Below are 25,984 nucleotides of genomic sequence, written 5' to 3'. Positions count from 1 at the left end.
CATATCATGAACAACAGGGGGAAACAGACCTGAAAACAATAGTAAGGATGAAATGCTTAGCATTCACTGCTGTTACCTCTGGTCAGATCATAAATATTTTCCCTCGATTTCTCTGTATGTGTCTTTACTACAAACACATATTATTTCGACATTTGGAAAAATATATATAATTCTAGAGATCTATGAGTAATAAAGATAGTAAAAACTAAAAAATTAAAAGAAATTGAGGTTGAACTATTTATTAAATGATGACAGGGTTCCATAACCAGCTTCAACATTGCTTTGGGGAAGGCAGTGGGAAGCCCTAAATACAGATGCCCCAAGGGCAGGCACTTAGAATGAAGATCAATAACCTCCTTAGTAGTTTGACAGATTCTATTAGAGTTTATGAGAATTCAGAATTCCAATTATGAGGTCCTGACATTTTAAGATGTCTTATTCAAACAGTTTCTCACACAATCCTAACTCCTTTTATAAAGCCACCGTGGAAGACCACAAAAATACTCAAGTCACCTTATGTCAGGCTCTAACAGGGTGTAGTAATGCTTTAGTGGCACATGACTTGTCCTGCAATTGGACTTCAGTGTAATCTAATAGAACTATTTTAAACAAGAGCTCTTGTAGCAGAAACAAGGCAGTTGTTATTTTGCAAAAAAAAATAAAAATAAAAACACCAAAAAACAAACATACAAATGACACCTCGGTAAGCATCTGAAATAAAGATCCAAGGGTTCGAAGTCACCGAGATCTGAGTTAGAACCTCAAATCCATTTACAAACTGAATGACCTTAGGCAAATTGCTTGCAATCTCTGAGCAAATACAGAAATAGAGATAAGATGAACTCAAACTTCTAAGACTTAAAAATGTCATTTAACCTATTCACTTTTTTAAAAAGCCATTATGTGTTTTATCCATTGTTTTTTAACCTTCATGTTCAGAACCTGGTAAACATTAATATTTCTGGCACATTACATATAGTTGACATTTTAGACTATACATTCTTTGGTGAAGATATTGAGACCATTCTGCTATGAGGCCTCTGAACAGCAATACACAATTCTGTAATTAATGAAAACACTGGCAGCCTAGTGAATGAAGTCCCTGGTGAGAAAAAAACACAACAAGTAAAAAGTACAGTGTTTACCCAAATATGAAGAGAGCTGCCTTTAATGAGAATAAAAGATGGTTCATAAAAAGTTAAAACGTTTTCACTGTCATGCAGCTGACTCTTGGGGTGGGGGTTTGGTGTGACCACAGATGGTACTACTGAAACCATTACATATTGATATGGTCAGAAAGCAGGACCACAGGGCCATGCACTATAAAAAGAATTGAGTAACTCCTGCCAAAAAGTTACTAATGGAATTCAGGTCTCTCCCTGACCCTATCTCACAAGATGTTTTTCAGGATATACTCCTGATTCCCCTTCATTACTCCCTTTACTGATATGCTCCTAAAACTGCTTAAAATATTCAATTCGACTGGGTTTTGGTTAATTGAAAGTTTATACTATTTTACATTAAAGAAAAATATTCCAAAAGACTCCTACAAAATTTTATAAATAATTGACTGAACCTAGGAGTATACGTTGAAAAGAGCTGAATAACTAATTAGAACCTTTTAATTTTTATTTTTATCTTAATTAACATTTATAATAACTGATTGTTTTGTTTTAAGGGAAGCAACAAAAGTTATACTCAGGGACTGAGCTGTCTTTGCCAGCAATTTAGCCCAGGTTTGCTGTGGGAATTATAGCAATTTCACAAGCCAATAATATACAGGATAATCTCAATAAGCAAAATAAAGAAATAACATACTCCAAACAAATGACAGATTAATGACACTATTGTTCCAGGTAAGGGGAGGTAAAGCAATAAAGTCCAAATTTAATAGGAGGTGTACCTTCTTAGATGAGGAGACACTCAGGAGTCAGTATCCAACAAGAATTGTTTTCCAGCTGCCAACACAAAAGTAAAAGTCCCCTGTTGTTAGAGCCTGTGGCTAGGGAATGCAGATGCCAGTGTTGACAGGAGGGCTGCTCTCTTCCAAGGGGCAACTGCATGGCTGGTTTTTCACCACTGCCAACCAAAGAGTTGCCTTGACCACTGCAGAAGCTATATGCCTTAAAGACCTCTGAAGAGTTTTTTGTTGTTGTTAGCAAAGAGTCACCTCACCCAGGCTGAAACTCTTAAATAGTCCTCAAAACTCTCAGAATTTATAATACTCTAAATGCCCCCTTACGCTAGTTGCTTCAGCCACAAGTTCTTATGGATAAGCCCCCAGTGAAGCCCCCTCTGCTGCTGGGCTGCTGACTGCTTATCAAGGATAACAGATTTAGAATGATGACATCCTGACACAACTTCACACTTATATCAAAGCAACTTTTTTCCCTTTGTCATAAGTAGATTAAAACAACTTAAGTCATAAACAAGTGGATTTAAAAATCATACTAAACCTATGCACAACACTGGCTAATTAATGCCTCTGGGCAAACATATAATGCTGAATGATAAGTTTCTTTTGAAATTCCTTTCTCCAACCACAAGGTTACATTTCATTATATCAAGGTCATTTTAAAATCTATAGGTCTTATTCCAATTAATATCTCCATTCATACACAGGGGAGTCAAAGATACAACTACTAAATCATACACAAATTAAAACATAAGAAAAACAGAAAATATTTTAATTGCACACATAATATGAATACACGGTTATCATATTCTTTGATTCTCCTAAGTTTTATATTACTCTGTGTACCTAAATAGTGCCAAGAGGCAAGCAAAGAGAAACACCTGTTTGTTAATGACAATCAGTCCGGAGTATGACTTGAAAATTCATCCAAATAGAAAGTTTAGAGGTATATACGTGTGCTAATAAATACAGTAGGATGATTTCAAGAAGCTGTGTCACCCTGAAGAAAGCAAACACCATTCTTGACCACCTGGCCTTCCATTCCAACTTCACAAAAAAATTTCCAAGAGTTGAAAGATATGGTCCTGTAGCCAGATTGAATGGAAACAAGTTCCTAGCACAATGAATCCTTTTAAAGTGAAAAGGATTATTGCAGCATTTTAGAACCTCCTAAAGATAAAGACAAGAACATAAAATCTTTGGAGAAAGGAAAAAACTGGGTAATTTGAAAATGAAACCAGACTTCAAACTTTTCATTAGCAACACCGGAAGCTAGAACACTGTAGAATAATCATGCCTTCAAAGTTCTAAGAATAATTTCAACAAGACTTCTAAGCCCAGCCAACTTCTCCATCAAAATAAAGTCTCAGACCTGCATGGGTTCAGAAGATTTATCACACTTCATACAAAGGTACATGTGAAAAGGTTCAAACAAAATGAAGGAATAGAAAAAACAGTGTCTCCGACTTAAAAGAACTAAGAGAATGACAGCTCTCAGCCTGCTGTCCAACCACAGATTCAGAAAAGAGTTGAGTCAGAAGAGGGCTACAGGAGGAACATATCTGGGAGAGAAAGACAAAAACTGAGAAATTAGTGTTCCCTTTGGAATACTGACTCTCAAACCTAATGAGACATAACATCCCATGTGCTGGATATTGCCCCCCACCTTTTGCCCCCCAGATCCATTTCCCCTATCATCTACCCTATTCTGTGCCTCAGGAGGCTGATGAACCACAACAGCCAGGTATTCTTGCTCTTCCAAGTCTCTTAGGGTTTCCCTTTTGTTGAAGAATTAGCAGGAAACCAGAATGAGGGAAGGAAGAGCAAGAGGAAATTTACTCCCTTAGCTCCCTCCCTGCCGTGCAGTTTGTCAGTGACTAGCTGCTTCATCTGGAGACCTCAGCTGCTGTCAGGCAGCCTTTCTCCCACAGCTTTAGTTCCTGTCCAACTCAGGCCACAGCTCCCTCCTTTTGCCCATGGAGGTCTAGGGGTAAGTTATGGGCTTCCCTCTGCAGCCAACAACTGAGTGCTTGGACATCCCTCATGGATTCCATTAGACCTGTCTGACCCCCTGTAATCTGTGAATCTCCCCTTGGAGTGTGACAGCTATCTCCTACTGGGCTCTGATAAGCCCCTTTTTAATTTTAAAAGGAAACAAAAATAACCCTTTTGCTATGCAGAAATAACATTTATTACCAAGTTATATTATCTGCACAGATGTTTTAAAAAATATAAATACATGATCCTAACTGGAATAGAAATAAAATAAAGTGAAATAACATGTATTTTAGTATGTAAATGGTTAGACATAGCTGGTCTAGAACATAAAATAAACTAGATGCCTAGACCCTCCTATATAATGAAGGAGTCTGAACTTAAGGAAAGTTAGGAAATATTTAACTGTTGTCAACATTATTTTTTACTTTTGACATTTTGAAATAAGGGCTAAATCATTTTTGTATATATCTATAAAATCAAGGAGAATGTGACAACTGAAAGTGAAGGCTGACACAAGCATCCTATATTGATATCACAAGTATCACTAGCATCATTGCTGTTGGTTACATTATTTCCAAAATGATGAGAATTCTCAGAAAAGTTCCTAACAAAATAGAGTGCAATCTTGCCTCAATTTACCCAGGAGTTTTATTTCTAGAAAAAAAAATCACATATTAAACCCTGCGACTCAAATAATTATAAACTAGCTTTACCTACATAAGTGTCAAATAGGACATTCAAATGCCATGTAAGATGATGGACAATTCACCATGCATTTCAGGATTTCTAGAATCCCTGAGCCCTTAACTAACTACCATTAGTAACCCCTAATCATTGAGAAAACAAAAAACACTTCACAATTATTTTAATTAATAATTAAACCATTCCCACTGAGAACTGGCTTATAATTTTGGAAACCAGAAGGAGGCAATGGAAGGAGACAAGATAGGTAGAAAAAAAAACAAGTCAAGACTCCAAGAAAAATACAAAGCTTTATAAGAAATGAAATCAAGCATACTATGTGGTTTTGCAGTGAAAAATAGTCTTGATAATGTAAACTCCATTAATTTTCAATTTCTAGAATCAGCTACTCAACAAAGTGCAGAGATCATGATTTTTACAGAACAAAGTAAGTTAGCAACCTTAGGAGGATATTTTTCTCATGGAAAAATGTCCAGATGCAGGTGCTGTTGGCAATGGTTTCAGAATCAATGTGTCTGACCCAGCCAGCACCTCCAAAATTCCCTTAAGTATTTCCCTCATAGTCACAAGATGATTGTCTCCTGTCTCATACACCAGAACTTATGTCACATGGCCACCTATAGCTGCAAGGGAAGCTAGGGGTGGAAAAGTAACAAGAAAGGAAGGGAAGTGAATATCGAGTAATTACTACTAACAGCAAGAAGACTACAGCTATAAGGTCCATAGATAAAGGAGCAAGAAATAAAGGGCTGAGTATATTACTTAAATTACAAAGCTAATTGTAAATAGAATATGGAGATAACAGACCTCTTATAATAACTAAAATCAAATCCATTAACTTTAAAAAGTTAGCATAAATATGACAGAAGTTCATTTCTCTCACTTAGAAATATGAGCTGGTGTGACAGCCCTCCTCTGCAAAGCTATCAGGGTTCTAGGATCCTTCAAATGTATTGCTTTGCTATCCTCAATAAGTGGCAACCATCTCCTAAGTAATGGCTAAAGTTTGAGGAAAAGTAGTGTAAGCATCTTACATCAATTTATGAAGTATTTGCCAGAAGCATTTAAAACATTAATAGTTTAGACTGAAAAGGGTTCCTTCTGGGCATGTGACTAGAAGGGAGAGGAATGGGACAGGGGACTATTGCTTTTTCTTTTTTAATATTTTATTTTATTGATTTTAGAGAGAGGAAGGGAGAGGAAGAGAAACATTAGTGTGAGAAACATCGATCAGCCGCCTCCTGCACACACCCCAACCAGGGATCGAACCCACAACCTGGGTATGTGCCATGACCAGGAATCAAACCAGCGACCTTTCAGTGCATGAGGCAATGTTCAACCAACTGAACCACACCAGTCAGAGCATTTTTGCTTTTTATTATTAAGATCTTCAAGACTTGGATTTTTAACCACATGAATATATGATTTTAATAAAATAGTTTAAATATATTTACCATGTTATCTCAAAATAACAGTATTTTAGCATATTGCTCATTATAATGTATTTATGAACTTAGTTAAATAAAGTTGAGTAAATACTACCTACATTCTATATTACCTTCTAGGCTACACCCCTATTCAAACCTGAACCACTGCCATAACCTCCTAACTAGTCTTCCTGCTTCCACTCTTGCTTGCCTCTTTAGTCTATTCTCAAGGCTGTACAACTTTAAGGTGGTGCTTTAAATTCCATGTAACTGGTATCCCTTGGAGTTCTGCAATGTAGTGGCACTATCTATTCTTGGATCAAAGAGATCTTTTCAGAATCTTAATCAGATCACTTCCTGAACCCTCTTCAAAATTTGTTAATAGCTTCTCATCACACTTAAAGTCTTAACTTACTGTCACCTAAGTAATTCAAATAATCTGGCCCTAACTCTCCAGACTATCTTCAAGTGGCTTAATCCTTCACTTAATCTCAACTTCTGCTCAACCACTACCTGTTCCTCAGAGGCTTTCCCTGATCACCGTACCTGAAATAGCCAATGATGCCAAACTCCCTCCCACAGTCACAGTTACATCCCTTAGTATGTAAACTTGTTGATTGCCCATCTTCTCTGCTAAATATAAACTTCATGAGGGCTGCCTTGTCCACATCTATACTCCCAGTGCTTAAAATAGTGCTTAAAATAGTACCTAGCATACATATCTGTTCAAATATTTTTTAAATGCAATATGCTTTATAGAATGGAAAATTTTTTCTGAAGGAATATTATGAGAAAATTTAAAAAATTTAAAAAACTGTTTGAAGATACACTCCAAGCCAGACACTGTGCTAGGTGCTTTTCAGAAATCTTGCATGAACTTCATGGCATCTTGCTGAAACAAGTATTAGTCATTTGACAAATGAGGTGACAGCAATTTAGAGAGGACAGTGAAGGGCAGAACCCTACTCTCCTACAGAAAGGTCCCATGAGCAACACAGAACACTGAAAGTGGGAAAGCCAAACAAAGAAAATGGGGACAGGGCAGGAGGAGAGACATGCATTACCATTGATCTAAAAACATATCACAAACCTGGTTTCATTCCACTTTTCAATTTACGTATTCCAGCATTCGTACAAGTTCTTTGAGTTTGTTTCATTCAGAATTTGAAATTAAAAAAACAGCTAAACTTAACAAGCACCCAATTTAATGTCAAAAACTTGATATTGATATTTGTAGCATACTTGATGGTCTATATCTCAATTCTACCAGATTTGAAATCTGCTTATCACTAATAATTTTTATTTCACTTCTAAAAAACAAAAGCACAACAAATACATATTTATGTACATACATACATTTATATTTATATAGTATCTCCCACAAGAGTCTATATAAAGAGCAGCACTGCTGAAGCTTAATTGTTGGGTGGCAAAGCCACCATGTAATAATTAAAGATGCTGAATTCAGCATACAAAATACAGTTTAGCCCGACAGGCATGGCTGAGTAGTTGAGCATCGACTCATGATCCAGGAGATCTATGATCCAGTAGATCTATGATCCATATCTATGATCCAGGAGATCACAGCTCAATTGCTGGTCAAGGCACATGCCTGGGTTGCGGGCTTGATCCCCAGCAAGGAGCGTGCAGGAGGCAGCTGATCAATAACTCTCATTATTGATGTTTCTATCTCCCTCTCTCTCCCTTCCTCTCTGAAATCAATAACATACTTTAAAAAATATGTAGTTTAGAAATATCAATCTATGAAAAAGTGGGTTAAAAACTAAACCAGCCCTTGGCGGTATGGCTCAGTTGGCTGGGCGTGATCCCTAGCACCGAAAGGTTACTGGTTCGATTCCTGGTCAGGGCACATGCCCGGGTTGTGGCCTCAATCCCCGGTAGGGGGCATGTAGGAGGTAGCTGATCGATGTTTTGCTCTCACATTGATGTTTCTCTCTCTCCCTCCCTCTCCCTTCCTCTCTCTCTAAAAATCAATTTTTAAAATCTTTAAAAAAATTAAACCAAACCCACAAACAAAAACCTCATAGACAGACACAGCATGGTGATTACCAGAGGGAATGGGAGATAGTGGTATCTAGGAGAGGGGAAAGAGGGGATAAATAGTTATGGAAGGAAACCTGATTTTGGGTAGTGAACACACAATACAATATACAGATGGTGTATTATAGAACTGTAACCCTGAAACCTATATAATTATATTAACCAATGTCACACCAATAATCCAACTTAAAAAATTAAACCTAAAATGGGTTGCTAGGGTCACCAATGTTGGAGTCAGTTCCATGTTTCTAAATCCAATTAACATTTTCAATCTCCAGATTACTTGACCTCTCACTAACACTTGACATTGTTTTCTACTCCCTTCTGTTAAATAGCCCTTCCTTTAGTTTCTGTCATACAGACCATCCTAGCTTTCTTCTTACAAATCTGGCTGTTCCTTCTCCATTTCCTTTGCCAGGTCAATCGTCTCTCCTGGCTTTTAAATCCTGAAGTTAAGACCAAGTCATTAAAACCTTCTCTTTGCTGGACTCTTTCTTTCAGCCACATCATTCAAACCCATGGCTTCAATTACAATCCACATGACAACTCTCAAATTTACTTCTTATGCCCAAATTTCTCCCCTGAGCACCAAGAAAATGTCTTTTGGATCTTTATTTATTTGAAGGACCACAAATTCAATATATAACCTATTAGATATCAGCTTCCTATGGCAAGAACTGTGTTGGATTAAATTGTGTATCTCCATATCACTTATTTCAAATATTTGTAAAGTAATAAAAAGAAAGGGAAAATATAGTCCAAAGCCTAGGATTCTAGGATGCAGTGATCAAACTCTATGGCAACTCTTAGGGATTATACACTTGAATCACATAAATTCAGTTTTTCATAATTATTTGGTTGCTTTGGTCTTCCCCACTCCTGTCATTTTGGGTGTATTGTTCTAACATGTAAAGGCAGAGCAGCCCTAGTGGAAGCAGGGATAGGAGAACAATAAATTCCTTTATCTGAATCTCCCTGCCTGAGAATATATTCAATCCTCTAGTTAAGAAAACCAGAACTTCAAGAATGTAGGCTACAGTTGTCTTTCGTCCTGATAATATTTAGCTTTTGTAAGCCTTTTTGGCTAAAATAGGATTTTGACTTTTACAGATTTTTCTAGAGAACCAAATTAAAACAAGATCCTCATCTCTTCAAACAAAATTTGGAATATATATTTCCCTAAATTTGTTGAAGTACTAAGAATACAGGTTTCATAGGAGAATGGCAGAATTTAATTTTTCCTACCTCCCAATAAAAAATATATATGCAGATCCACAATAATATTTTAAAAGGTAAGAACACTGCAGACTAAGTATAAAACTGAAACTCTCTTTTCAGAGGAATGTCCACTAACTTCATAATCCATGAAGAAAACTGGAGACAGAGCTCATAAAACACATGTACTCTGCCCAGTGAATCAAAGCAGTTAGCACAACCATGAGGAAGCAAAGGAAGAATTATGTCATGTCACTCTGCCTGTCCCAGGCTCCAGGATAAAAGAGCTGAAATGTCATACAGCAAAAATGTAAAACAAAAAGCAAAGGAAACAAACAATGAACAAAATGAAAAACGATAAGATTAAACATTATATCAACAATGACTAATAAAATGTTTCAAGCTCTTATAAAAGACTAGGCAAAAATTGTATTAAATAACTCTCCTCAATAGAAAATAACCCTGCAATGTGTTTATTCATAAACATATGTACACAGATATATGTCTATGCAGCTTTTTATATGTGTATATAGACAAACATGACTATATATATATTTTGAATACCATCAAAATCTCTGAAACTCCCCTAAAGTAGCAGTTTCAATATTAAAATTGGACAAAGTGAAGTCCTTACCCAACAGACACATACACAGACTCTAAATAGATCAAAGGCAGTTATTTTTCACTGATTATAAGTACAGTACATACTTACAAATCATCACACTATTAAGAACCTAGCATCAAAATGTATGAGTTAAATACTTCTAGAAAAGCAAAATAAATTAAAAATACAATTATAGTAGGATAATTTAGTCATTGATAGGTTAAAAACAACAAAAATAAGAAAAATGATTACTGTAATAATGCTAATTATTTGATTTTTAGCTAACTTTCATCCTAAAGTCAGAATATATTAACTTGTTATATAAACTTAAAATCTCTTATTGAAGAGGAAGCAAAACTTCAACACTTGAAATAAGTTACTCTTCTGATTAATGATGTAAATACTGGTTCAAGGGGAAAGTAAAATGTGAAATAAGACTACTTAGCAAAAAACTAAAACTAAGTTCTATAATGCAACATACAGACTGATGCCAAACTGTATCTACATGTAAAGTCACAGCTTTGTATATTTCCATTTTCTTATTACAAAGCAGAAAATATTCACCCTAATTAAGAAGCCAGATGAAAGAACTACGTCCTTACGTCTGCCCTTACCTAGGCCCCCTTTAAAAACCCTAAGGGAAACAAGAAGAAATAAAATAGAAACAAACTACTGATTTATAAAGCAATAAAGTTTATAAAGTTAACAGGTATATATGTAAAAACAAGAGTATCTGGGATATCTTGTAAAATTTTTAAAGGATAAAATCTGAAATAAGACAAAACTAACAAAGGATATTGAGAAGACAAGTGAGTGATTTGCTAGCCACTATGTTATACTGGTGATTTTTAAAGAGGGAGAGAGGAGCAGAGAAAGATTCAACAATTCTTGGCATGGAAGTGGGATCTAATTAACCCTATCATGTTAAAATATATGATAAAAATATCTAAAATCAAAATTATATGGAAAAGAGAACTAGATTAATGAATTAGAATAGGTAACCTACAAACAGATATAGAAAGAAACACATATACACATTATATATATAATATGTTATTAAACATAAGCCCATGAGAGGATTCTGCTTGCTCTACTCTCTACTATATTCTCAGCACACTGAACAGTGCTAAACTCACATAATGAGGGCTCAAATATTTGACCAATGAATTAATGAAGGAAAAAATATGAAAAATTCTTTGTAAAGTCAAAATATTGACCTTACAAGCTTAGTAATGAGAGTAGAGCTTAATCAAAAATTAGGCTGCAAGAATTGTTTGGCTATCTGGGGGATAAAGTTAAGTCAATTCTTTGTTTCAAAATTTAATTCCAGATGGGAAATTAATTGTCCAAGAGCATAAATGAGAAATAAGATTTTATGATTAATGGAAGTACACCTTCCACAAAGGAACATTATCCTTATCATGTTGATAATGGGTTTACATTGTTAGTAAAACCAAAATCTCAACAGGAAAATGGGGAAAGAATGTAAGACCATAAACATACACACATTCACCTTCATAAGCAATCAGAAAGGAGCAAATTAAATATCTCTATCAAATTGGCAAAGAAAGCCTTTAAATTGTTTATACCATTTGCCCCAATAACATTTTCACTGTAAAAAAATCATCACTAACAAAGGTTATAAAAATATTCAAGCCATAAAGTTTACAAAGTAATGTGATAAAGTTTCAAGAAGCAAAGCAGAGCATCAGTAATGCTCTACCAAGTAGAAGGCTCCCAACTTCCAAACAACAACTTAACTTATTAATGCAGCTTGAAGAAAACAGATGCCTTTCTTACTGTCTACCTAATGTTAGAATTTTGGAAACAGCAAAAAAATATTAAAACACTCATAAGTTCTTGTTTAAATAGTTTTAATTACTTCACTTAAGACAATTACTTGAAAATGCTTTCTTTATAAAGTTGATTTTTAAAAAACCTACATGCATTACTACTGCATACCCCAAAACATTCCACCCACTAATGATCTTAGAAGATCTCTGTGAAATTTACTTTTCAGTTAAGCATTACTCAGTGTCCAATTCAGAGATTTCACTATGTTCTCCCTCCCAGTTCATGTTGCAATGGAAAGCAACACTCAGGCTTATCCTTAGCATCCTATATTTTCTGTTGCTAATGTGATCTACCTGTGATTTTATAAATAAATTATACAATAGCTAATGTAACTTAATCACTTCCAGCATATCCCCTAATTGAAGACCTTTTAGAAGCCTAAATATGCTTTGTCCTCCAACTGCATTGATTCTATGAAGGCTAGATTATTTTTAAATTGTTTTTTATTTTTCAACTACAGTTGACATTCTGTATTACATTAGTTTCAGGTGTACAGCATAGTGGTTAGACATTTATATAACTTACTAAGTGATTCCCCCCCATAAGTCTAGTAGAGATCTGACACCGTATTTAGTTATAATTGACTATTCCCTATACTGTACTTTACATCTCCATGGCTATTTTGTAACTGTCAACTTGTACTTCTTAATCCTTTCATCTTTTTCACCCAGCCCCCCCAACAACTGCCCCCCCGAATCTCACAACCATCTATTTGTTCTCTATATCCATGAGTCTGTTTGTTTTGGGGTTTTTTTAGATTAGACATATAAGTAAAATCGTATGGTATCTGGCTTTCTCTGTCTTACTTATTTCACTTAACATAATACCCTCCAGGTCCTTCCATGTTGTGAACAGTAAGATATCATTCTTTTTTATGGCCAAGTAACTTTCCATTATATTTATACATATATACATATGCCACCTTGCTTTATCCAATCATCTCTTAATGGACACTTACATTGATTCCATATCTTGGCTATTATAAATAATTCTGCAATGCAAATAGGGATGCATACATCTTTTTTAATTAGTGCTTTGGATTTCTTTGTATAAATATCCAGAATTGTAATTTCTGGGTGATAAGGTAGTTCTAATTTTTTGAAGAGACTCCATACTGTTTTCCATTTCGAGTTTATTCTTGTATATGGTGTAAAAAAGGGGTCTAGTTTCTTTTTTTTTTCTTTTGCATGTATCTGTCCAATTTTCCCAGTGCAACTTATTGAAGAGACTGCATTTACCCCAATGTATATGCTTTCCTCCACTATCATAGATTAATTGACCATATACGTGTGGGGGTTATTTTTTGGCCTCTCTATTCTGTTCTATTGGTCTATGTTTCTGTTTTTATGCCAGTACCATGCTGTTTTGATGATTACATCCTTGTAGTATAGCTTGATATCAGGTAGCATGATACCTCCCACTTTGTTATTCTTTTTCAAGATTGCTGTGCCTATTCAGGGTCTTTTGTGGTTCCTAGGATATTATTGAGATGTGTGGGGTTCTTTGTTTCTTCTAAGAGCATCCCTATTGCCTGTTCCTTAATATGTAATACTGGTTTAATTATTCAGTAATCTTAAACATTATTGCAAATACTTTCACCTTGCCTAGGTGAAAATAAGTCACTTCCCTATAGCTTCCCTCTAAAACACTGTTTTTCAACCTTAGTTGTACATTGGAATCACCTGGGAAGCTTTAAGACCACCCAGAGATTGATTTAATTAGTCTGGGGTAAAACCTGGATAATGAGATTTTTAAAAGTTCTCCAAGGTGTTTCGAATGCACAGCTAATGATAAGAATCACAGGTGTTTTTCTTTTCAGAAAGAAAGTTATATCCAAATCCTTAGGTAACTTAAACAGTGATCATAAAATGAAATGTTATCGATTTAAGACAACAGTTCCATAATTTTATTCTTAAATATTCTTGAAACTCTAGAAAAGGTGTAATTTGTTTCGATAGTTCATTCACTATTTACAATCATTAAGTCTTTTCTAGCCTAAAAACTGAAATAACACAGGACTATGCAACTAACCTCTTCCTTCCCAAAGAAAGGTCTAAATTAATTTGAAATGCATATAAAGTAGCACAGTAACTCAAAAGAGACCTGCCTCAGAAGAAAATAACTGGCAGGATTTTCCATTCAGAATGCCCATATTTCATAACCTAGCAATTGGCTTCCTTTTGTTTTGAAGGTCTTTAATGACCTTACAAACTGTGCTATTTATCTTGTGAGTGTACAAATGAAGGGGACTGTTTCCGTTAACAAACAAATGAACAAAAACTGAAGAAGGAAACCACACGATTACAATATTTTATTTTACTTTATAAGCAGTTATTGTATATTAAAATTACAGCTGATTTTTGAAAGAGAAAAGCAAACGCCAATATCACTTAATCTGTTTGAGTTCTCATTAGTACAACTCATTTCACCAAATTAAGTGCTGTGGTCTCAAGATACCCTGATGGTTAGAGGGATCAGCTGAAGCAACAAGTATTTTTCTCTGAGATACTGTTTAAAACCAGTCTGAAGTTTTCCTTTTGTGTGTGGTTTCCAACTCACTCCCCACGGGACAGTGTATTCCCAATCATTAAAAGCAGCAAACAACAAAACCCATCCCCTTCTATTATTTGCACCATAACATACCAAAGCCCCGAGGAGCAAAAACATGGATTTTTACACCATCACCTGACCTGCTGGACCCCTGAAAGCAAGAAAGCAAGGCATATTGGGGGGCTTCTGCAAGCACTGGTGTCTCTTGGGTTTGGTAGTGGGAAAGTGTCACTTTGAAGTCATTACTTGCACACCATAAGTATTACCATTTTTATGGCTTTCTTTAGCAGGGTGGGGGTGAGTCCTGGAGGTCTCAAAACGCGTTTAAGGAACATTAGTTTCCACAGCAAACTGTAAGACTCCTCTTTTGCCTTTATATTACCTTTCCTCCATCCTATACACCTCACTAATTATTTGAGGACTAAATCTGAGCCTTCCACCTATCCAGACATTTACCCAGTTCTCAGACACCATGCAGACACCAAGTGGTGGGAGTGATTATATAAAAAGGTTTAACGGCACAATTTAGTGCGATTACCGTGACCATGCACACAGAAACACAAAGAACATGGGTATAGGAAGCATATGCAAAGTTATCAGGTACCATTTTAATCTTTTTAATTCCCTCATTATTTCTAGTTTAAAAAATAGTTGGCTCCTTCTCAACATCTGACTTTAACTTAAAATAATAATGAACAGAACCACCACTAACTAGAAACCTATAGACTCCTGGCTAACCAAAACTATTCCTATTTTAAGTCATGCACATGTGAATGATAGTTATAACTTGAGGATTACAGTTTGTAAACCCACAGCTACATGAGTGAAATGTACTAAATCTTCTGTGATGGTCATTATGTTTGCCAGATTCTCCCTACCTCCCAACCACCATGTACCTCCTTTGGTCACTTTCTCCTCCAGGATCTCAATGTTTTCAAAAGGTTCAACAAACAAATTGCCTTTATTAAGTAATAACTGATTTGCTTTATCTGTGTCATTGTTTTCCCGTTTCAACACCGGTGCCACCTTTAACCAATGATGTAGAATCACCCAAAGTTCATCATTAATGACCCTTAGCTTTGTGACGATGCAAAGGTAATCAAGGTAAATAAGCATCAGAGGCTGAAGCACAATTCAAAGTCATTTTGCCACTGGCAGTTGACTTCATATTCACATCATGTATGTCCACTTACATGGTGTGACCACCTGGTTCAGAGCTTTGTCAGTGTCTGGTCCACACAGCCCCTGCCCCCCAGAATTTTCTGTAAAGTCATCAGTAGTCATGACGTCAGAAGGCTTAACTGGCATAGGGTGACAAATATGACTCCTCAGAGTTGAAATTTTCCAGCCAAAATCAAAGAAAAACATGTTTTAGTCAACTGTGAGTTTAATGCTATTAAGCTTTCTTAAATAACTCATGGCTAAGCCCTTTCTGTGGGCCATTTTAGCCAAGTGAAAAACAACAACACTGCGGCTCTTCACAGAGGCTCAGCAGCCCTAACAGTAAGAGGGCTCTGACTGGCAAGGTAAGGCTCTTATCTCTGTAATTAATTTTCTTCATTTATAAAATGAAGGCCCTTTCATATCCCAAATTCTGAGTTTTTAAATTTGCAAAGAAGAAAGAAGTGACTTGGAGTAGTAAACACACAATGCAATACACAGATGATGTATTATAGAATTATATACTTGAAATCTGTATAATTTTATTAACCAATTCAATAAAAAAAGAAAGAAATTAATAAGTAGCAATATGCATTTCAATGACAATTTAAGCTATTAAATAGTTTTACTTGAAAACAGAATAAAAATATACAATAGATTGTGATTTTGCAATTTTCCTGTTATTTCCTCTATATTACTCAACTGTATAATTCGAGACTGGCTTGTGCATCAAATTCTCAGGAATATAGTTAATTCCCATTTTGTTTTGTCCTAGGAGGTAATCTGACTGTCAAGAATTTCTACAGCTCCCCTTAGCAAGCAGCACATTAAAAAATAAAAAATAAAATAAAAGCTTGAGGCCCATTTTGAGTAAGTTTGACTGATGGAACTACTTAGGTTGTTTTGGGGTCTCCTGCTTAATAAAAAAAATAAAAAAAAAAAATTCACAAAAGCTAATCTGAAAGCACTCAATGCTCTCAATATTTAGAAAAATGTCCAAGCATTCCAAATTATTTTTGAACAGAACATATGCAGCAATATTGGAAATGAACCTGTTTGCCAACTCAATTTCTGGAGAAACAAATATTCTACAGGCATATCTCGTTTTACTGCACTTCACTTTATTGGGCTTCACAGATGTCATGGGTTTTGGGCTTTCCTGTTTTTGTTATTTTGTTTTTTTTTGGGGGAGGTGCAAATTGAAGGCAAGACCCTCCAGCAGCCAAAAGATTACGACTTGCTTTATTGCAGTGGTCTGGAAAGGAACCTGCAATATCTCTGAGGCATGCCTTTAATTAAACAGAAGTCAGAGAGATCTACCCTATTTGAACAAGCAAGGGAGAGTCTGTTTCATTACCAAAATGCAACAAGTATGCACAGTTTAAATCTGCTTCTAATAAGTGACTTGTTGCAAAAAAACATTTTCAAAGGTAATATTCCAAAAGGGGACAGCATCTTAATGTCATTAAACATTGTTTTTAATTACTTTCATGCACTAAAAATAAGCTTAAATGCAATATGAGTGAAAAAAACTGAAGATTGGATGATCTTCATAAACTTTATGACCATTTATCACAATATATATGTCAAAAATTACACTTACTTTAAGAATGACAACTGAAATTGAAAATCACTTCACCTACAGAGTTGAGAAGAGGTAAGAGGAGACTGCAATGCAACTTCAAGTAAGCTACAGATGAGAAAGTGTGGTACTCACCTAGGAGTGGATGGAAGGCTCACAAGACTCCCCAGGGCACTCAAAACTGACCTCGGGAATGGTGTCTTCAATCATGCCATATGGTTTGGGATTAGAATTCTACTCTGACACGTAACTCTCCTCCAAAATGAGAGGTCTGCTCAGAGGCTCCCTACATCTTTTCCATCTTTTCCTGTTCTAGCACTGTGACTGAATTACCTAGAGAGGGTTAGGTATTTGAAGGGCCTGTTTTAAGAGGATGTGTATATGGGGTTAGGAGGGAAGTGGGAAGACTGCATTTACTCTGAACTACAGGTTCTCAAAAGCTCTCCATATTTCTAAGTGCCTCACATGCTCAAGTTAATACTTCAGGAAACTAATAATTATCTGTTCACCTAGGTATGCCTTGGGCAAATTACAATCTCTCTAGGTCTCTACATCTTGTCCCAAACTAAGGGGACTTAGATTCCTACTGAACCTTCTAGGTTCAGCATTCTACTAAAGAGGTTTTCTAGATGATCTCTGTTGAAAACACCCAGGTAGGGTAATTTGAGCCATTACTTTTGTCTGCTACAGAACATTAAACCCCTGGGGTCTTGCTTTAAAACTGAAGTTGGCACACATTTCATCTGAAACAAACTCCTTACCTCTTTAGGGGGAAAAAGACATTTGTTTTTAAGTAGTTATGCACCAATCCTTTATTTCTATCAACAGTGCGTTTCGTTGGGCCTGACTGGACCAGGAATTACCAACTCACAGCACTTCCACAAAGCCGCATACCTGCTGCAGTGTTTAGATTTGATGTCTTAGTTTATACAGCAGTATAGAAAGCCTGTCCATTTTACTTTGTTTTTAAGCCCATTTCCACCCCTTCGCCCCAGTGAAGACTTCCCTCTAACCAATGGAGGTGTACGGATTCCACCGGTTTCTCCTGGCTGGCTACACACTCCTCCAGACCCACGGCCAAGTCCAGCTCCCCGCTGGGCTAGGTGAGCGATGCACCACTGCCGTGAGGCATGAAAGTTGATGGAAGTTTCGTTCTAACCCGGCCATCGCCCGGCCCACCGGGAGCCCCGCCGCAGGGCTGGAGCTGCCCGGTCGGTCTGGGTCTCACGGATGCCGAGCTGACAGCTCTGCCAAGCCGGGGGCAAGGACGCGCCCGCCGCAGCCCCATACCCAGCGGGCTAGAGCACTGTCCTCCCCGCAAAGGTTCCCTGGCCCGCAAAGACTAACAAAAATGCAGCGTCCTGCGTCGAGCAGAGGAAGCGCGGACAGGTCCCCGAGCTCTCCCGGGAGAAAGCCCCGGGAGGAAGAAGTCGCAGGAGGCGCGCGGTCCCGCGCGCAACTCACCTTCTGCTGCCTCCGGGCCATGTCGGTGGGCTGCTTGGCGTTGAAGGGGTACGCGATGCACCTCACCACGAAGACGTAGAGCTGCAGGCGGATCCTCCGCTCCCGCTCCTCGTCCAGCTGCCGTTCAGGCTCGTCTCGCCCCTCGCTGACCACCGAGGGGCTCGGGCTCCCGGGTCTGACCGCGCCGCCGCCGCCCGCGCGCCCCGGCGCGTCCCGCCGCCCTTCCCGAGCCGGGGCCGGCGGCGCTCTCTGCGAGCCCCCGGCCGCCACCAGCACATCGCGGCTCTCCTCCTCTAGCCCCTCGTCCGACTCCTCTTCGCTGGAAGACGGGTCCAGCATGGTGCTCGGGCCGCCCCGCCGCGCTGCCCGCGGCCCCCAGGTGCCTCACCCCGGGCGGCTGCGCTAGCGGGGCTGAGGGAGCCGCGCGGCCGGCAGCGGCGGCCACAGAACGAAAGGGAAACTGGCCAGGGCTTTCCGGACACGTCGAGTTAGATACAGGAGTGTTTCCTACCACCAGCGCGAAAGGGGCGGGCGAGCGCCGGGAGCAGGACGCGGAGGGGAGAGGGGGAGCCGCCGGGATTAAATAGGCGGAGTTAGCGCTGGGGGTGAGCCTGAGCGCCTCGTGAATGAATCAGGCGCGCGCGGGGCCCGCCCACCCCCGCGGTCCTTTAAAGCCCGCCGGCCGGCGGGGGCGGAGCGGCCCGAGCGCCCGGGCGCAGGTGGGGGACCTGTGGCGCCTACAACAAGCAACACGTGGAACGGAATGTTGAGGAGCAGGCGCGGGGCCGCGGAGTGCGCGTGCGCGCGCCGCCGCCGCCGCCGCCGCCGCAGAGGGACCCGGGCGCCCGAGTGCCGGGGGCCTGGGAGCGCAGTTTGCAAAGGCGGGGAGCGGCTGAGCGCGCCGGCTGCGTGCAGCCCCGAGGTTACTTGCATTGCCCCGACCACCCCCTACGCCATTCTCTTTTCTATCCCAAGCTCTGAGGGGTGCAAGATTTGCTTCCACCACCCCACAGGTGAGGGAGCCGCCAGAACCTCTCTCGGACCCGAACCTCATACCCAGGGTTGAACCCGAGCACGGAAAAGTGGGGCCGGAGCTGTTCGCCTCCAAATAACGTTGGGAAGAGACTTTGAAAGTCTCGCTCTGTTCTGCTGCTGTTTGATCCTCATGGTGAAGTTCAAATTACGAAAGTCAGAGAGGAACGTTCTTGAAAAGAAAAGCAAAAAGCAAAATATGCGAGGCTTTAAAAAAAAATGTTTTATTCCTGCAGACGCATGAAGCAAGATAGATTTTGTATTTGCTAAATTGCACACTCATTCAGCTCCCGTAGAGCTTGATTACTTTCTGGGTTGGGATGCGGTTGATTCAAGACAGGTAGTGCAGTAGTGTAGACATTTATTCAGCAAATATTTGATGCACGCCCGGTGTCCAGCGCTAAGCATTTGGACGAGCCCGCGGCGCGCTGGGGCGCACGGCACTTGGTCACCGTTCTGGCCTCAAGTGGGCGTCTTGTAGGAGCCTATCTTATCTGCGCAGATTTCTCAGTCCCAAGGCCGGAACCACCTGGGAGTTTCTGTGATTTTATTTATGTTCTTAATCCGGACAGAGCAGGGAAATCGGGAAAAAAGTGCATTAAACACACGGTGCAGTGTGCAGTGGCCAAGCTCGCAGGGAGGTGATAAAGCTCAGTGGAAGCATCACGAAGCAGATGAAATTACTGGCTCCGAGTTTGTCTGCCCCGTGGCCAAATAGGAGTTTTAGCTTTTTCAAGCCACTTTCACAGTTAGGTAAACAAGAGAGGCTTTCCTTCTGCATTTAGTAACAGCCTCCCTAGATGGGATAAAAAGGCAAGAAGGTTTTTATTCCTTCTTGTGAATTTATCCATCTTTAATGGTTGCTCACAGTGATAAAAGATGTTCATTGAGAGCATGACATCTCCAACTGCCAAGGAATAGGAAATCTCAAAAACTGATTTAAAGACAGTGTTTCGCTTCTGGCAAAGTAAACAATAAATGGCAAACATATTCATGTAAGTCATAGTATCCAGTGCTTATATACATAGAACTTCATAATTTGCAAAGTTTTGTGAATGTAATAATGTCACTGAAGTAACCTCTTGAGAACGGTGATGATGATGATGACTATTAGCGTTCACAAGCTTTGTACCAGGTACTACACTAATCCCTTTATGTAATCCCATTTATTTTTTGTTCCATTGTACGGATAAGGAACCTGAGACTTAAAGAATTTTCTTTTCTACAGAACTAACTAATGGAACCGGTACTCAGCATAGTGAGCCTGTTCTAGTTCCAAATAGTGGCTTTTACTACTACAATTTGTCTAATTATAAATCAGTATATTAAACGTATGACGTTTATTAAACTGATAATTTAGTTACTAGGGACATAAAATTGCAATTGAAATATAGCATCTTTATTGCCCTCTCTTTTCTTGCCAAGGAAAGGTATATTTTTCATTTTCCTTTATTAATTAGTTAATACTACTTGGTGTGATGGCTTGTTATTCTCTTCCTATTGAAAATGATTATCAAGTTAAAGATTCTCCAAGCCTTGGAGATCCCACTGGAAAACATCTAATAATTTTTAGAATAAGATATACGGAGTTTTCTCTATGAAGATAAAAATGGTTTAAGGAACATAAAGAAACATCCAAAAGACAACAAAGAGAATGTTTAAGGCCCTGGCTGGGTAGGTTGTTTGGTTAGAATGTCCTCCCAATACACCAGGGTTTAGGGTTCACTCCCCAGTCAGGGCCCAGAATAGAACTGAGTTTCTCAGGAGTTTAAAAAACAAGGAATTTACAAAATGTGTGTTTTCACGTTTAATTAGGAAAATATGAAGTTATGTCATTTGGAGTTGAGAATGAATTTTCATAGAATTCAGAATACCTGAATATTCTACCCTGGGCAAGTAGCTCAGTTTGGTTAGAGCATCGTCCCAATACACCAAAGTTTAGGGTTCAATCCCTGTCAGGGCACATACAAGAATCAACAAATGAATGCATAAATACGTGGAACAACAAATTTATGTTTCTCTCCTTCCCTCTCTCTAAGATCAATCAACATTTAAAAAAAAAAAAAAAAAGAATGTTTAAGGGTTTCATTCGCTAAACACATATTGTCAAGAAACTAGCATATGTTAAAACTATGCTGGGCATACTTAGAAGAACAAGACGCAGTCTCTTACCTTAATAAATTTACAGGTTAAAGAATGACAAATGAGAAGAATTTATTTAAAAACAAAACAAAACAGAAAATATTTATTGGTATTGCAATCTGATGATCATTCTAATAAACCAGGAGGTAATGGTAGTACAGAGCAAAAATACTTCATTCAGCAGAAAGTAAAGGAAGGCTTCCAGGATGCTTGACATATATCTTGAAGAATGATTCAAAGCTTCTGGGCTGAGGACACTTTAGACAGGAGGAACTGCATTTGGAAAGGCGTGAAATTATTTGCCTCAATGGACAACTGCAAGTAAACCTGACGTGAAGGATACATATGAAGATGGGGGAGGTGAAACTAGAAAACAAGCAGGAGCAAATTCGGCATTGAGCAGGACAGCAGGCAGGCATCCATGACCTTGTATGCCATGCTTTGGAATTTAAACCATAGCCCAAAGAAAATGGGGATACACTTAAAGGTTTAAGTAAGGTAAGACATAAGGCGATCTGTAAAGCTTAAGAGTCAACCTGGAGCAGTGTAAGCACAGTGAAATCAGAGGCAAGATACCAAGAGATTCCTAAGGAAATCTGGGAGAGTAACAATGAGGGCTTGAATTTAAGGGAAAAGGAAACCTTAAAAGATGAACAAAGGAATTAATAGCATATGTATGAGGAGCTGAGGAAGAGCGCGAAAGATAGAATATGATTCCCAGGATAGGATAACTTGACTGATAATAGATGAAATATGAACTTCTAGGAGATATCCAAATTTGCAAAAACAGCAAGTTTTGAGGAGTTCATTAGAGAAATCCTAATCTCCGTTGGAAATACAAATGTGTTACTCAAATCTAGATAAGGGGATCATCGGCATATTGGTGGTAGCTGAAGCTACAGATATAGATGATGCTAAGGTCCAGAGATCCTGTTTGCAGAGTGAGAAGAGAAGAATGATGGGTCTCTGGGGAACCCTTTCTGCCTCTCCTCCAATTAAGGGATGGATGGAAGAAAAGGAACCTGAAAAGAAAACCTGATCATTAACAATTAATTATGCCCTAATAGTTTCTAATTAACATTTTCAATTTTGCACATACACTAATGTTCTTGCCAAATTTCTATGAGCAACATTAGCTTTTCAAGTAATTATAACATCGGTTTATGCTCTGGGATAGTTGAATAAATGACGCCCAACGTAAGATTGTGATTAGGTTTGTACTATTTCATAAGTGCATGAAATACATTGGAATTTAGTCAGTGATTCACTTTTGCTTTTGTGAAGGTGAGCATAAAAACAAATTGAAGTGAGACTGCTTTTTAATGAAACACCTCTAATGCTAGTAAAGGATGGATGTACGGTAATAAAATAGGCTATAAATGTGTTTTGGCAATGATATTTAAGAAAACAGGTGTGTGACCTGAATAGCTATAGGTGGTCTGTTTTCTGGTTGAGAATTGATTTGTGCATTTGACCTGAAAGGAAAGTATTAACTCTTTCAAATCACAGATGGAATCATTCTTTCATTGAATAGACATTGTTTGGGCACCCACTCTAGGCTATACAGTATTCTGAGTAGATAAAAACAATAAAATTTTGTCCTTGAGGGGATGCATATGGAACAGACATGAGCAAAATAAAAAATTATGGTAATATATGCTCTTGTGGTAATAGAGAAAAAAATTCACAAAATATCCCTTAACTGTTTTGGAAGTGGGCAGTGCATTATCTTCTGTAGTGTAGTTATAGTTAAAATCATATTACAACAAAGAGAAGAATTTTTTCAGGTCAATTGGAAAGACTAGTTTTGCAAATATGTACCGGAAAACTGTCAACTCACAAACCCAGCTAATAAGAGGAGTATGCATTTACAAAAGTAAGATAAAAACAACAAATTTTTTAGACTTTAGCATAAGTATTTTTATCTTATGAGGCAATATTCCTCCTGGCAACCACATTCAAATCCCCCTTTTCCCTTTGCTTAGCTTTTTCTTTTTTCTCTCTCTAGTTATGACTTGAGTGCTAGCAGAGAATTGTTCTAGGACCCTAATTTTTACAGATGAGTAAAAGTATATGCAGATGATCAGTACAAATTGACCAGTAAATGAGTGGTCTACACTGATATACACACACAGAGAGAGACATATGATGCCATCAAAGTGTTGTTGTGAAGATTAAAGAAAATAATGCATGCAAAATGCTGAAAGACTATCTGGTTAGAGTAAATTCTTAGTAAGTGCCACTTTTTAGCTAGTTTTTCTTTTTAATTTTAAAAAATATGTTTTTATTGATTTCAGAGAGAGGAAGAGAGAGGGAGAGATAGAAACATCAATGATGAGAGAGAGTCACTGATTGGCTGCCTCCTGCTAGGCCCCTACTGGGAATGGAGCCCACAACCCGAGCATGTGCCTTGACCTGGAATCAAACTGTGATCTCCTAGTTCATGGGTCCATGCTCAACCACTGAGCCATGAGGGCCAGCCTTTTTGTTTGTTTGTTAATGCTCACCTGAAGATTTTTTTTCACTGATTTTTTTTAAAGAGAGTGAAAAGGGGGGAGAGACAGAAAGAGAGAAGCATGGGTGTGAGATAGACACATCGATTGGTTGCCTCTGGCACACCTGCAACCGAGCTTGTGCCCTTGATCCGGAATCAAACCCGAGAACCTTCAGTTCAAGGGCCGATGCTCTAACCACTGAGCAATTTAGCTCACTTTTAACCATAGAACTATAGAAACAAATTGTAGACAGATTAGTAAATGGTTTTATGCATTTATTTATTGGGTTTTGCATAAATTAGAATTTGTGTTTCTAAATTATTTGCCTTGAAACAGCCAGACTTAAGAAATTCCAAAATATAGGTTAAGGTGTTCTATTAAGTTCTCAAAATTATCATAATTTTTATAATAAGGTTTACCCCACAATAAGAAGCTACTTTCCTCCTGTTCCTATTCAATACGTATTCATTAATGATTGATTACAGTTCTGTTCCTTAATTTTCCATTTTGTGAGAAATTGGAGGAATTAATGGAATTTGAGTTGATTGTGAAGTACAGAAAGGAAAGAAAGGTAACAGCATATTGTGACCTATGGTGCTCAAAATGTCATAAGAAAAGTCTTGCATTAACTCAAGATACATAATGTATGTGATGATCATTATGGTCTCCTAGCAAAGCAGGTTTTTAGTATAGAAGAGGATGTTTGTGCTTAAATGTTAATAGAGACACAAACTATGTGAACTTTTTGTGGAAATGGGTGAAATGTAGGAATGATGCTCATAAAGGATAAAGCAAGAAATAGAGCTTTTTCCCCCTCTAGCTTTCACAATTTGTTTGTATTTATATTGACTTTGTTTTTAAATACATTTTGTGCCAGTCAGTCAATAGCATGTACTGAGTGCCTATTCTATGCAAAGCACTCTCCTAGGAATCTACAAAGAGCACATTGCACTGATTGACTGGGAATTCAACCAATGTCTTACTTAAGAGATGAAACTGATATTGCTGTAAACACTTACACCATTTCAATAATAATGCACCAGAAAATTAAACTAAATTAGAGTTTTTATTGAACAAAATGATAAGAGATAGTCAAATAACATCAAGTGAGAAAAATAAAGGTATGTCTATAACTACTTACTATTATTTTGGTCTATAGAAATAGTTAATAAACTTGTTCTCAGAACCCATTTACACTGTTAAAGTTTTTAGGACCCCAAATATCTTTTGGTTATGTGGGTTATGTTTATTAGTATTTCTAATATTAGAAATATAATACTAAGAAAATTTAGAAATAGCTATTAATTCATTTAAAGTAACAAATTTATGATATAACAAATTACAGATATTCATAAAAAGTAAAATATTGAGTGGGAAGAGAAACATCATTTTACATTATGCAAATCTCTTTATTGTCTGGCTTAATAGAATTTGTGAAGGTTCTACAAATGCTTCTACATTCAATCTGTTGTAATATATTGTTTTGTTTGAAATAGATGAAGAAAATCCAACCACATATAGCTATGTAGTTGAAAATGGAAGGAATATTTTAATATCCTTTTTATATAATTGTAGAAATTCTTCTTTGATATTACACCAAAACTCAGTAAGTAGTTGTTTCTTTCAGATTAGCTGCAATGTGGAACCTAAACTACATCAATAAACTTTTTTTACTCTATGATATTAAAAAAATCCATGAATCTATCTTGCACTTTGAACCGCTGGTTTTGTGACATCATTCATTGCTCATTTGGAGAACACTGGTTCATTGGGTAATGTAGA

General features: G+C 37.8%; 1 protein-coding gene across 1 annotated transcript in view; it reads right to left on the bottom strand.

Moving 5' to 3' along the window:
* CADPS2 (calcium dependent secretion activator 2) overlaps positions 1-18,873 on the bottom strand; it is a 539,314-nt gene extending 520,441 nt beyond the window's left edge. The window contains exon 1 of the mRNA XM_016213343.2: positions 18,534-18,873. Coding sequence (XP_016068829.2) covers positions 18,534-18,872 — 339 coding nt within the window. The 5' untranslated portion in view covers position 18,873. The remainder of the gene's footprint in view (positions 1-18,533) is intronic.
* Between the last annotated feature and the right edge of the window lie 7,111 nt (positions 18,874-25,984).

Source organism: Miniopterus natalensis, chromosome 10, assembly GCF_054644295.1.
Source record: "Miniopterus natalensis isolate mMinNat1 chromosome 10, mMinNat1.hap1, whole genome shotgun sequence".
In the NCBI taxonomy this organism is placed as follows: Eukaryota; Metazoa; Chordata; class Mammalia; order Chiroptera; family Miniopteridae; genus Miniopterus; species Miniopterus natalensis.
Note: the sequence above shows the minus strand (reverse complement) of the source record. Positions and strands in the feature narration are given on the sequence as shown.